This window comes from Nyctereutes procyonoides, unplaced genomic scaffold, assembly GCF_905146905.1.
Source record: "Nyctereutes procyonoides isolate TBG_1078 unplaced genomic scaffold, NYPRO_anot_genome, whole genome shotgun sequence".
NCBI classification, from domain to species: Eukaryota; Metazoa; Chordata; class Mammalia; order Carnivora; family Canidae; genus Nyctereutes; species Nyctereutes procyonoides.
Window position 1 is genome coordinate 10007598 of NW_026575117.1, and position 15258 is coordinate 10022855.

At 33.4% G+C, this 15258-nt stretch overlaps 1 protein-coding gene across 1 annotated transcript in view; it reads right to left on the reverse strand.

Moving 5' to 3' along the window:
- The window catches only part of LYPLAL1 (lysophospholipase like 1), a 36471-nt gene that overhangs the window by 8813 nt on the left and 12400 nt on the right, over positions 1-15258 (reverse strand). The window contains exon 3 of the mRNA XM_055334273.1: positions 5096-5265. Coding sequence (XP_055190248.1) covers positions 5096-5265 — 170 coding nt within the window. The remainder of the gene's footprint in view (positions 1-5095; positions 5266-15258) is intronic.

Here is a 15258-nt window from a genome sequence, read left to right on the forward strand (position 1 = left end):
CTAAGAAGCAGTCCCTAACTCTCCCAGAATTTACTTGTCTTTCTTCACTGCTCACATTGTACCCTGTACACACTTTTATAATACATTGTATCAGAACACCTTACTTCTGTATCTCCCTCATTAGGCTGTAGAATTTTTGATAGTTTTCTTGATACTGCAAGACTTAACACTTTTATGAACAATTTGGAGATCAAATTTGGTATGAGAAGTACCATCTTTGACCTGATCAAACTAAGTAGACTATCCAAAAACAGTTTGGAAAACATATATTATAAAAACAATTGTTTTTATTTTTTTATTTTTTTTAAGATTTTATTTATTTATTCATAGAGACAGAGAGAGAGAGGCAGAGGCACAGGCAGAGGGAGAAGCAGGCATCATACAGAGAGCCTGACGTGGGCCTCGATCCAGGGTCCCCAGGATCACGCCCTGGGCTGCAGGCGGCACTGAACCGCTGCGCCACCGGGGCTGCCCAAAAACAATTGTTTTTAAAAAACTAGGTTTAATATAATAAAATATCACTAATCAAAATAAAACCAGACAACGAACAGACTCCCACCTACCCAAATACAGAGAAAGGTATTGTTTTACAAAGTTATACTGGTTGCAGTTATAATCTGAGATGAGGGTTCCATGAGCACATACTGTATGATATTATATCAGAAATTTTACTACATATTAAACAAGTCAATAAGGATAACAATTTTTGTACCTATTAGCTCCATGTTTTTCTTTTCCAATCTTAAAATTCTCTAGTTTTCCCTTATACAAGTTTTAAAAATAGCCCATTCTCACTGTGGTGCATGTGTGTATGTGTGTAATAAAAACTGTTCAGAATCTTAAGTGCATTTTTCTTTGACTTCCCATTGAATCTCTTCTTTATTAAAATGTTATGAATAGCACTTAAAGCTTATTTCTCTTAAAATGTTCTGTAACAGACACTACAAAAGCATAAAAACCAGTAGAAAAATATAAAATCAAATTATTAAATATTAAATTAAAAATAAGATTATTTAATATTAATATTTAAATATTTAACCTATGAGAAAGAGGGAAACACAGCATGTGTACCTACCACTAAGCAAAAATAAGACAGCTAGTAGGGAAGAAGTAGTGAGCTACCCTATGAGTCTCCCAGTGGCAAGTCTGGCCTAGTAGGTAGGGCCTTTCTGTTTGGAGAGGCTGTGGCATAAGTGGTATAAAGACTATATAATAACAGCAAGAAAATGGTCTCAACATTGCATGCCAGACACATTTCCAAGTATTTCATATGAATTGACTAATTCAATTACCACAACTCTGTATGATAGATAGTATTATTATCATCCAAGCACAGAGGTTAAGGAGATCACCACAGAGTAGTGAATCCAGGTTGGAAATCTGTAGGCTGAGGCCAGAGCCCAAGTTCTTACTTGTTTTATACCGCCATCAGATGCATCAGTGCATCTGTAATTATGATATTCGTAACTCAGGGAATGCATGTACTAATATTCCAACACAGCAATGATACTGCTTCTTGTGCCATGTTTTAAAATAAATCGGTGGTTCAGTGGGCAGTAAGACAAGCAAATAACAACCACAACAAAAAATTTCTTGCAGGATAGAATGCTATTTCTTCTCTGCATTAAGAACTAACCCATGTAAAGAATCCAGCACACAAAAAGGAGGTAATATAACTTAATTTTTTTTGTCATAGCATAAGAGGTCAAGGATCATGTGTATTTTGGGGTACATGTTTAGTGCTGAAGAATCCTTCCTGAAGATCTATGTTCATTGACTAGCTAAATAACTAACAATTCAGGTAACAAGAACATCTTGCATCTGCACTTTGTGGTCCCTTTCCTATCTCAAACTAGGAAGGAGGCTTTTGGATAGAAGTTAATCAGTTCATCTCACAAATTCTAAAAACAAAACAAACAAAAAAACAACTTTTTTTTTCTTTCCCAGCTATATTTTATATTCGTAAAATAATATAATATAAATATTTTAATGTTTTAATATGCCTTTGTCATAAATTTCAGATGTTACCATTTTATAATGTAGTAACCTACAAAGCTTCCAAAATGAAATGTTGTTGTTATAAATTCAGTGGAATTTTGATGAAATACTCACTATATTACTGATTGCTTTATAAATAAGACTATCCTTTAACTAGGTTCTCTTGGTACTTCAGAAAATAATTAAAACCCCCAAGACATGGTAAAAAAAAAAAAGCAAAATAAATTCCAGATGAATCATAGAATTATGTGTAGAAAAAAATAAATTGCATTACAGAAAACCAGTAGAGAATCTATTTGAATATTTACACAAGTTCTAGAGAGTCTTAAACTGAGACCTTACTTGGAAAAGAAAAATCATAAAAGGGAAGACTAACAGACAATTAAGAACAGTTATCCTGTGTTAAAATATAACAAACAGCATTAGAAGGAAAATAACAAATTAAGTAAAATTAATGACCTTATTTTCAGCAACATTTTTTACAGCAATATTATTCAGTGAGGATGTAGTCAGATGGACATTCTAACAGGGGTGGTAGAAATATCAATAGGTATAATTTTTTTGTGAAAGGAATGTGACAACATGTATTAGAAGTCTTAAAAATGTTCAGTTAAACTCAACGGGAGAAGTAAACCTTGATTCAAAATTCTTATTAAGTCTCTGATCTTACAACAGTCCCCACAGTCTCTTTTTGAAGATGAGTAAGATGAAGCAGCTGATGGATCTGGGGAATGACAGTTATAGATCAATGTGACAGTCCTCAATCCATTAGAGTATTTTTTACTTTTTTTTTTTAAGATTTTATTTATATATTCATGAGAGACAGAAAGAAAGACAGAGACACATGCAGAGGGAGAAGCAGGTTCTTCACAGGGAGCCCAGTGCAGGACTTGATCTCAGAATCCCGGGATCATGCCCTGAGCCAAAGACAGACCGCTGAGCCACCCAGGCATCCCTATTTTTTACCTTTTTTATGTATGAATATTTTATAATTTTATTTGAAAATAATCCCTTCAACTGTTCTTTTCTTTTCCCACTGTTACAACATTACTTCAGGATCTCCTTACCTTACAATGATCAATTCAGTGACTGGTTTTCCCCACACTCAACTTTGCATCTCTTCACTTAACCTTTCTGCCAGATTAATTTTCCTGATGCACAGTTCTAAGGAGCTGTAGGACTCAAAGGCCTTCTTTGATCATCCCTCACCCATCATCCACAGGAAGAAAGGACAGAAGGGGACCCAAAAAGAGTTTGAGAAACCTAGAATGAGCCAAGTATTTGACAAATATCACCACCCAGTAAAACAGATGTTGTGCTGGTATTCCTACTTTCCAGGCGAGGCAGCAGAAAAGCAGTGTAGGAAATGCATTGGTAACAGGGCAGATGTCAAGTTCGAACCCACATTTGTCACTATTACCATTATGCTCTGTAGTCTCTTAGCCCAGCTATCAGAGTCAACAAGGCATTTTGGTCAGGCAACAAACTTTCCCCTAAATCTGTCTAATGTCCAGACGTTTTCAAGTACTGTTTTTTTTTTTTTACTTCATCTTATTCTCTATGCCTAGACCTCCACAGTAGTTAAACTTTTATTTATGCATACATCTCGAATCTCAAATGTCATTGCTACCTTCCTACTAAACAACTATTAAACAATTATTGAATAGCCTCAAATAGGTACGATCTCTGCTTCATCTGAATTCCTATGGCACTTAATTAAATCAAGTTACTGATCAGGTCATGGCTTCATATAAACTTCCTAAGCATCTGCTCTATGCCAGGAATTGCAATGCATCCTGGGAAATAATAATAAATATACGTGATCATTCTCTTTGAATGTGCCAGTTACACTGCTTTAGGGCACTCACAACAGGCTTGCTGGCATTACAGTTTCGCTTAAGTACCTCATGGGCTCTTCCAGGTTGTTAGCAGTTGTGACACAGATCCTTTGGGCATTTAACATCGCTTGGCACGCAACAGGAACTTAGAAAATATTTGCTAAATGACTGAATGACGAACCCTGCCGTACATTCTCACATTTTGAATTCTATCTTGTTAAGTGTTTTATAATGGACCCCCAGACTGAGCTGGGTGCCCTTCCTCGTGGTCTTTCCAGCACTCTCATTTTGTTATCTATTTCGATGCTGAAACAGAAGACCAGAAAAGGGATGTTGCTGGGCTGGATGGCACACTGCTTTTAACTAACAAAAGTGGAAGCTGAAGGCAAGGCAGAAGAGAATGGATTTTACGGATTATATTATACTGCCTCTCAACTCAATGACTTGTTCAGTACTTCAATAAACACAAAGGAAGTTTATTGATGTACCCAAATCTTTTCTATATTGGATCCCAATGTGTATTTTATTATTTTTTTCCAATGTGTATTTTAATGTTATTTAGAATATGACAGAGATAGCCAATCTGCTTTATAATTTCATCATTAAATACAACTCATTATAAATTGAAGTTATATTTGAAAATAAAACTCCTTCACCAAAATAAGTCCTGCAACATCCACATTCTACCCAGCCAATCTCATTTTCCTATGCATTATAGAAATAGAGATTTTATAGTTTATGTATTTAATGATTACAGAAAAAGAAAAGGGCATTAAGTAGAATAAACAGCTTATATAAAGGCACACTGTATCCCCTTGGAAACAGAAATTGCTGAAGATATATTTAACAGGAGTTTATAAATGCCCTATTCCTACTACTAACTCTGAAGTTTACTTTTCATGAATTTTATATTATATTTTGACTGTATATGCTACCTCAATCATGGCTATAGTAGTTTAAACATGTTTATAAAACTTAAGCTCATTTAAATAAAATATTTTAAAAACTGAAATGAATTATCTCTTAATTGAAAATTAAGCATGGAATTCTCAAATTATGTTATTATTAAAAAGAAAATAAATTAAAGTTTCATGAGCTGTTTACCATTTTTAAAACCCTTAATATGTAAACTCAGTTTGAAACTATGAACAGGTCAAGCGATATACGAGTGTTTCTAAATAATATTTCAAGTAAATTTCAATGTACAGAAATATATAAGAGTGAAAGAAATTTAAATCACCAACATTTAAAGGTCTTACCTACTAATATCCTATTCTTCTTGATGCCACTTTTTACTTCATCATCAATCAAATCTGTAAGCACTTGACACATTACATTGATTGATTCAAGGTGTTCTGGACAGTCATTAGATATTTTAAGTCTGTCAAACCATACATTGGAGATTCCTCCTTTCATAGGAGTATATGGCCTGTTTAAAACCAAACCAAACCAAAACAAAACAAAAAAAGAAGAAAATAAAGGAAAAGGGAATGTTATTAAAATGGATCTTTCAATTTCAAATTCAAACACTAGTGTGTTGAACAATTTCAATTTCCTCTAAGTTTTATAAGTTAAAGAGTTCATATTAAAAGCAGCTTCATGCATATTGCATTAACTTGCCTATACTTACACTGATCCCATCAACATTTCCTAAGGCCGACTCATCATCTTTTCCTTATTCTGTCCATCTTCTCAGATTCATAAATTCTCCAGAGAATCCCCATGAGAAAGAGAATATATATATATATATATATGTATGTATTTATATATGTGTGATTTATATATAATGTGCATATGTGTATTTTTTTCTGTTCAATTTAAATGACTACTTGATCAAGTCTACCATTTTTTATTTCAATTTCTGTTTTGATTTACTTTAGTCCCTTCCCTCCCTTTAATGTAGGATCAATATTTTAGTATTCAGAGCCACGTGAATAATGTTTGTCCCTGCAAAAAGTTTAATATCTCAAGAGTGGAAAAAAATGATTCGCCAAAATGCTTTTAAAATGTGGCTAATTTGTAGCACTTAAGTATGAAAAGATGAGTTAATGATTTAAGAGCTTTCTAAAACACACCCAGATCATCCTTAGAATGCGGGCTTGATTTTTTTTAATCAAGAGTTGGAACTTCTATTTTTTTGGTCTCCTCTGGAACCTCGAAATGAGAATTTAATGGGGTACAAATCATCTTTGGAAATCCTCATCTTAAAGATATTCCATACTGTTTGCATCATTTGGGTCTCAAATCAGGTGCCTCCTTGAACTTATGTTTTATGTGGTAAGATGCTCTGAACTTGGTGCTCTGTTGAACAAAACTGATCTTACAAGATGCTCTATATTTACATATGAGGTGGAATGGTTATAGTATTAGTAAATCTTATTCAATGTATATTTCTACTCTGGAATTCTCTGCTAAAGTGAGTGAGTGTGTGTGTATGACAAGGTATTCTAAATGTACTGTTTTCAACAATTACAATGGGGCTAAAGGTTCTTGTGTTCGTGTCCTATGTTGGTAAAGGTATATAAATGAAGGGGAAGGAAAACAATCTTAGACGTTCTCGTAAGCAAACACAGAGGTATAGCAGGATATAGAAGATAAACATGGAGAATGAAGGTTTTCCAAAGATGAAGGATAGTATGGTACAAAGAAACTTTTCCACATGGAAATCTGTGCTTTTCCCTTCCATGATAGTGAAAATAGGATTTATGTCTAATGCAAGAAGGTCCTAGAAAACACAACCAGTGCTAAAAGTACCCATCATAACTTCAAAGAAATCTAAACCAGTGATGACCGCAGATGTAGAATTCCTCCTACATTTACTACCTTGCCCATGTCAGAGTTAGTTGTAGATTCTCGCCCTCCAAAGTCAGTGAAATAAAAGTATGAAATATGTACAGGTGTTGGGGGGGGGGGGAAGGGCTGAAAGATACCAACAGAGACCTGACAGTGCTTCCCCATATGTTCTCTAGTGAAAAACCAAGTAGAATCTCCACAAATCTAAAGAGCTAGGAATAGTCAATTATCATTCTTTCATCCACTGTTTCAAAAGGACTCTACAATCTGCACAGATCTGCCCTTGGGACCAACAGGAAAACTCATTTTTCTGTATAGATCATACCACTCCAGAATAAATGGAAATCCACTTTCGGTGCTTGGAAATCAAGAGGATTGTATTTGGAGAGTTTCTCAGGGAAACTGAAAGCAGTCTGAAAACAACACCTCACCTACAGAGGATCTTGTTTATTTACTAAATTAGAAGAATGTCATAAACATTACTTTGTAACATCTTTCTAAACTCTGAACATATATTTTAAATATCCCTGTTAAGATAGAACAAAAACCTAAATTTTCTTCTAGCTTATGAGATACATGGTATCTTGCAAAGATGAGAAATTCTGTGTGCTGTTTTGGTGTTTTTTGAACAAATCTTCTTCAGTGCACCACTCCTCTTCTTTACTGCTGCTTTATCCTTCCACTCCTCTTACACCCCAACCTTTATGCTAGGCAAACCATGTTTAGGATCTAGAATATATATCCTTGAATGTTTTTTGTTTTGTTTTGTGCACATACAGTAAAACATGCATCTTTATAGAATATTTTTTTCAGAGCACTATTTGCTTTTCAAAAATGCAATGGTCTATTTGCTTTTCTTACATGCATCATGCTTTTCTCCCTTAACAATAACTGATGGGTACTCTTCCACCTGATCGTTTGAACCCATCCTTTTAAATGGCTATCTAAAACCTTATGATAAAGATGTTTCACAGTTTCATCAGCCATTCCCATACTAATGGGCATTTATTTGGTTACACAGGTTTTAGCCACTAAGAACGGTGCTGCATTGAACATATTTGTGTACGTGTTTTTATGTACGGAGACTTTTATTCCCATGGAAAAGTCCAAGAAACAAGACTGCTGGGTTGAAATATATTTTTATCTTCTTAGATATTTCAAAGTTGCTACCATTTAGGCTATAAAAATTCAGTTTTGTGCAAGAAGAGAGAAAACTCTTTTGTCCACAGCCCCAACAACAGGTGTTCAGATCATTAAAAATATTAGCATTTAAGGGTAACAATTATATTTTAAATCAACTTTCCTGAAGTATAACTTACATACATTAAAGTACACATTTAAGTACATAGGTCCAAGACCTGCCAATGTAATCATCTCCACGACGAAACAGAACATCCTCTTAGAAAATTCCATTATGCCGCTTTGCCAGCAATTTCCACTTACTTCCCAGGTAACCATGGAGTGGTTTTTATTACTATAGATTACTGTTTACTGTTCTAGAACTCTACATAAATAGAATTACCTATTTGTATCATTTGCTGTTTTTTTTCTGTTTTTTTTTTCTCTTACTAGTTTAGAAGAAGACTTGGTTTATAATTGACCCTTAAATAGTAATCATTTATATTTCAAGTATTTTTAACATCTATTTTTTTACATATTGACATGACATATTTATAATGCCTTCTTAATAATTCAGATAAAGCCATTGCATTTGATATAATCTGTCCTTAAAAAAAAAAAGACAATAGGGCAGCCTTGGTGGCTCAGTGGTTTTTAGCATCGCGTTCAGTCCAGGGCGTGGCCCTGGAGACCCAGGATTGAGTCCCACGCCGGGCTCCCTGCATGGAGCCTGCTTTGCCCTCTGCCTGGTCTCTGCCTCTCTTTCTCTATGTTTCTCATGAATAAATAAATAAAATCTTTGAAAAAGATTGAAATTTCTAGATCTCCTGATCTCAGAGACTCTTCCTAATCCATACTTTTTTACACATGGAATTCAAAATTTTCTTCTAAGATTTTTGTTTTTTTAGATTTAAGTCTCGAGAGTTCCTGGAATTTTATTTCATACATGAAGTGCCATAAGGGTTCATTTTCTCCCATATGGATAGTTAACTGTGCCTGTACTATTACCAAAAGAAAAAAAAATCTTTCATAAAGGTGAAATTCCATCCTCACTACATATTTAATTTTATAGTTCTGAGTTATCTAGTCTCTCTCAACCTAGATTCTGTGGAAGAATGAAGTCCTGATGCCTAACACATACACTATATATAATAAATGGACTTCTCTCCAATGCATCTAGAATGATACTAGCTCTATATTATCCACGAGGAAATCAAGAAAACAATAATAAATCATTTCCTGAGCTCTGTGATTCAGGTGAAGAACTCTAGTTGAAAAAGGTTCTATTTTGTTCTACAGAAGTATTTATCCTTCTGTTAGATTCATACTGATTGTACTGAAGTGGCTTTAGAGTGTGTTCTAAAGTTGAGTAATATTAGTTACTCTCTCCCTATCAGCATCAAAACCAGTCTCTTTTTCAGACTTGTCCTGTTTATTCTCAGACATCCATCAGTTTCTATTTATCTAAGAAATTAATCACATATTTAGTAATTTAAAAATAATTTCAAAGAATTCTCCTTGACAGTCCTTGTGGAATTTTAATTAATACTGCATTATTGTCTGTGAATTAACATATAATGACAAAAAAGTGAGAGGAGGGAAGATTTTTGCAGATTGAGCTCTTCGTAGGATCTGCCACACTCATGGGGCTTCTCTTACATTGTTCTCCAGGCTTTCAAGGGGTCCATAGAAGATAAAATTCTGCATCAGATTTTTACTAGGACTCCACAGAACCTGCTTTCTCCCTCATTCCCGCAGGCCTTCTGACCTCAGAAGCTGCTTGGCTCAAGAGAGGTAAATAAATTGGAATCAGAAGGGGAGAGAACACAGAAAGCATTCAAGCTTCCCATCTCCCAGAATCACTTTCTCAGGATTAACTTTCTTAAAGTACTCTGAAAATGAAAGCAGGTGCTTTCCACTAGTATTAATGTCAGTGTCAGACAAAATGAAATCCCAAACTGCATGCAATTTGTCATCGAAATCACAATGTTCTGAATGAAAACTGAATATACAGCATTCACTTAAAAACTTGAATCAGACTGTTACTCTTTTAGATTTCTACTTCCCTCTTCTTCATTTTATTCTGCTATTTCTCTAAGTATTTATTTGTCTGTCTAAACACTTAAATAAGGATGATATCATAGGCTAAAATCTGAATCATTCTGGGAACTCAGCCATTAACAGAAAAAAATGACACTCACTTAACTTTTTGTCTTTGACAGTGCCTTACTTAATCAGTCATAGATACTCCACAGAGGTAGAATCCCGATGTAAATTTCACGAACACAGTAGTTTTTTGTTCCCTCAATTCTCTAAGAGAATTAGAATTTGTTCAAAGGAGATAATTGGGAAAATTTAATGAGACAAAGAATAATTTAGAACTTTTTTGTTAAGAAAACATAATCAAGAATGCAATATTCTCTTAATATGTTAGAATAATCTTTAAAGAACGCATAAAAATAAGACTGATTCTCAAAACAGCTAAACAAACTGGCACATATGCTATACTCATTCACCTTTTCCCTCAAATAAATCACTTTATTAGCTAGTATAAAATAGCTCAGACATTACCACAATAAATAAATATGCTTGGCAAAAGAACATCTGTGTGGCTCCTAAATCAATCAATCAATCAAACACACTGGTAAAATATTAAGCTGGAATAAAATGTCTAAGGCTGAAAAACAAGAGTGGACATTCAGCTTGATACCAAGTTCTGTTTTGATCTGTATTTTCTAAAAGTCATAAAATCAAAAGGTCATTCACAACCTTTAAGATAACATCATGTGGCTCCAGTCTTCCTCTGTGTCATTTCATAGAACTTCCCCAGCAATTACCAGGTCCAGGTCCATTTCCCTCTTGTTTTTCTTCAAACAGGACTGCCTCATTATTGATCCAGTGGCTTTGCATCGGATATTCTCTCTACCTGGAATGCTCTGCACCACACTTCCGCATGGTGGGCTTCCACGATCATTTAGGACTCAGATCAAATGTCTCTTCTTTAGGAAAGCCTTCTTTGACCCTATGATTTAAAGTGTACCTCTCCTCCACCCTAAAACACACACACACACACACACACACACACACACACACACACACACTCTATTCCATTACCCTATTTAACTGTCTTCATAGAATTTATCACTATTTGAAATGAATATATTTAGTTGCTCTTTTATTTTCCATTTCTTTTCCACAGCAATACACTCAGTGCCAAGAACAAGTATTTGTCGAATGATGAATATCAATAATCATTTATGTCACTGGGAATAATTTCAGTCAGCAAGAAATAAGAGAGTATCTATTATTGGCCTATTTTGCTCTGAATATCCTTTGACTTTAATTTCTATAAAATCCATACTGCAATTTCTAAGAAAAGGTCAAATTTTTCTTTTGTTGCTTAAAAAAACCCAAACATACACGTTTCTTTTTTTTTTTTTTTAAAGATTCTATTTATCTATGCATGACACACACACACACACACACACACACACACACAGAGAGAGAGAGGCAGCGACACAGGCAGAGGGAGAAGCAGGCTCCACGCAGGGAGCCCAACATGGGACTTGATCCCAGGTATCCAGGATCCCACCCTGGGCCGAAGGTGGTGCCAAACTGCTGAGCCACCAGGGCTGCCCTATACACATGTTTCTAAGTAAAGTTTTTACTTATGAGTATTTAAGTGTGCTATTTAAAATAATTACCAAAGAAGTAAAATTATTTCTTCAAAATTACTTCTTCAAAATAGCTGTTTTTAGTAGGTTCCTTACCAGTGAAGTGTACTTGAAGTACAGGTTTATTGGTATCAGGATAGCAATCTCCTAATATTGCACTTCAGATAAGAACTGAATCCCAAGTGAGAGAATAAAAATGAATCCATTGTTATCTATACCTAAATCAAAAGTATCTAACCCTATTTTGGAATACATTTAATAAAAAATATACACTTCACTGGAAAAATAGTAATCAAACGGTAGAGGCACTATGCAAATCTTACTACTTTTAGAATTTTTCAAAACACAGAGCAATTTATATCATCATATAAGTTATTAATTGGCTTGTTAAAAAATTGCTATTATTTTTAAAATGGAAATTCTAATAGTAAGCCCAAACCAAGAAAACCTCTAATTACAAATACAACTAAAGTATGTTAGAGAAACAAAAATCTTTATTGAGCACTTCAATTAAATGAAGTCCAAATTAATAATGAAAAAAAGTGAAGCAATATTTTCCATTTAAATCAACATGGCAAGTTAATTGCTGACTTTTACTTAACGTGCCCCTAACTTAGCTGATTAAAAACATCTATTAAATAGGATTGAGAAAAAGGAATACCTTATAGTCATAATGGCAATTTACAATTTAATCAAAACATACTGACATGCTGTAATAGACTACAACTTGATAAATATAATAGACTATTGTTCTCCCCTTAAGCTCTTTAAAATATGTATGACTATTGAAAACAAAATTTATAACTGTGTTTTGATAGTTTTCAACATACATAAATGAAATACATATGACAAGCACAACAAGGGAGAAGATAAAGGAAACGATATGGTTGTATGCTTCCTACATTTCATGTAAAGTGGTAAAAATCTAACTATGTGAAAAGTTTATATATCTTGTAATCCCTAGAGCAATTGGGAAAAAAATAAAAATAGATAAGTGAAATGGAGTATTAAAACTATCCAAATTATCCATAAAGAAGATGGCAGAGGGAGAAAGAGGAACAAAAAGCTGTAGACTTAAACCAAACATTATCAATAATTAAATGTAAATGGTCTAAACAAATCACTTAAAAGAAGCTATCACATTGGTTAAAGACAAAAAACAAAGCTCAAAAATATAGGTCTGTAAGAAACCCACTTTAAATATAATGATACACTGGCTAAAAGTAAAAAAGATGAAAAAAGACATACTATTATTTGTTGTGAATACATAAAAATGGATTTAATTTTAGTATCTTACTCTTGCAACCTGATGTCTTCCTAAATTCACTTATTTCTAGTTATTTAGTAGATTCCTTATGATCTTTGTGTAAACAGTTATATTATCTGGGAATAAAGGCACCGTTACTTTCTCTTCTTTTTATTTCATTGTCTTGCCTTATGTTTGAACTTCCATACGTTGTTGAACAGAATTAAGGACATCCTCCTATGTAATCTTTGAGGGGAAGCATTCAGTACTTCATCATTAAATATGGTATTAGTTACAAGTTTTTTCCTATGCACCTTTTATTATGTTGAGGAAATTTCATTCTTTACCTTATTAGCTCAGAGTTTTCTTTATGAATTGGTTAAATGCTTTTTCTGTATCCTTTGAAATAAACATGATTTTTGATCTTTCATTTTATTAACACAGTGATTACATTGATGGCTTTTCAAACGTAAAGCTAACTCTTCAATCCTGGGATAAACTCCATCTGGTCACAATGTATTATCCATTTTATATGTAGCTGAATTTGATTTGCTAGTATTTTGTTAAGGAATTTTACATATTTGTTCATGAGGGATATTGATTTGTAGTTTCCTTTTCTTGAATGTCTGTTAAGTTTTGTTATCAGGTTTATACTGGTCTCTTAAGATGTTTTAGGAAATGCTCCTGTTTCCTGAGTTTGTTTCTTACTTCAATGTTCAATAATATTTACTAGTGTAATTATTTGGACCTGAAGGTTTCTTGTGGAAGGTGCTGATAATAAATTTAATTTCTTTCATAATAATGAGGGTATTTTGATTTTTACTTTATTTTTGTCATTTGTATTTCTCATTGAATTTTTATCTTTTTTTGTAACTGTTCAAATTTATTAGTATAAAGTTGTTCATGATAGTTCCCATTATTCCCTTTAGGATTTGTGTTGATATCCTTTATTTATTTTCACATTTAGAAATGTTGTTAATTTCCAAACATTTGGAAGTATTCTAAATATCCTATTGCTGTTGACTTCTAATTTCATCCCATTCTTATCACAGAAAATATTCGGTGCAATTTCCATCTTTTGATACTCATCCATCCTTATGATCTTTTTTCTATGTCATCTCTTGGTGACTGTCCTACAAGCTTTTTTAATATAGAGTTCTATAATGTCAATGTTCAAAATAGTTATAGTACTAATCAAATTTTGTATCTGCTTAGCCACATTCTTTTCCTAAATTGTTCTATTATTCTAGTCTATTAGACCTATCTTATTAGATCCTGAAGAATGAGGATTAAAATCTTCAACAATGATTAAAGATTAGTCTGCTTCTCTCTTTAGTTCTATCCTTTTTCTCTGCACGTGCATATAAGCAATATTGTTAAGGACTTGCCCATGTAGGATTATGGTCTTCCTCTTCAACATCTACTTTTAGCTTATAAACGTTCATTTTTATCTCTGGTAATACCACCTTGTAGTATACTTTATTTAATAATAATATAGTATGTCAACTTCCCTATGTTTACTGTTTATATAACATATCTTTTCCCCTCCTTTTACTTTGTTTTCATTAGTATCTTTTTCCAAACTTAAAATATCTCAAACGATCTCAAGCACATAAGTAATAGAGATATTTTAAAAAGTTATCTCCTGCAAAAATGTTTTTGAAACTCTATTTCAATTTAACCTATATTTTCCAAAGTAAGAGCTCTCAAATTTTGATGCAGAAAAACGAGAGAGAGAGCCAGATCACTCTCAAAAGCTACTTCAGTTTTCAGAAGTGGGAAGAAAGATTCTGTAATTTTTTTTTTTTAAACATGCTGGTATACTTGAGTACAAATGGTTGACAGACACTTTGAATCTACCTACATCAGAAGTGGTGCTCCTTAAGACACAAATTATGAGCTCTGTCTCATACCTACTCAATCAGAATTTGAGAGACTAAATAATTTCCCAGATGATTCTTACTGGGAACAGTATATTTTAAAAACATTTGTCTTCCAGTTTAAAACTCCAATTTTTCAATAAACTGTAGAGTAAAAAAAAAAAAAATCCATGGGTGCTAACTCATGAATATCAGGCCAAATGCTAAATTTAAAATGCCCCATACAAAACACATTGCATATTCAGTCATTGAATGTATAATCTTCTCATAGATTCCCTAAATTAACATCACCACCTTCTCCTTTCCCCTAATTTTCAATTTTTCCCAGTTTCTGCTGTGTGAATCTCTCCTGAATTGACTGCTTATATTGCATTTCCACCACAGTGACCTAGTTCAAACTTTTATGATTGCTAGACCAGTAGATCTCACCTTTGGCTGCATATAAGAATAAGAAACGAAGCTTTTAAAAATCTTTCTGCCTTGGCCACATCCCAAACCAATTAAATCAAACTCTCTGGGGGTAACAACCAGATGGAGTTGCAGATAAAATACAGGACACCAGTTAAATTTTAATTTCAGATAAACAATAAATACTTTTTTAGTATAAATATGTCTCAGATATTGTTTCTTCATTGCTAAATAGAGCTGGCAACCCTATGCTCTAGTATTTATAATACTTTAATCACTGAAATGTATGTACAGGATCAGCA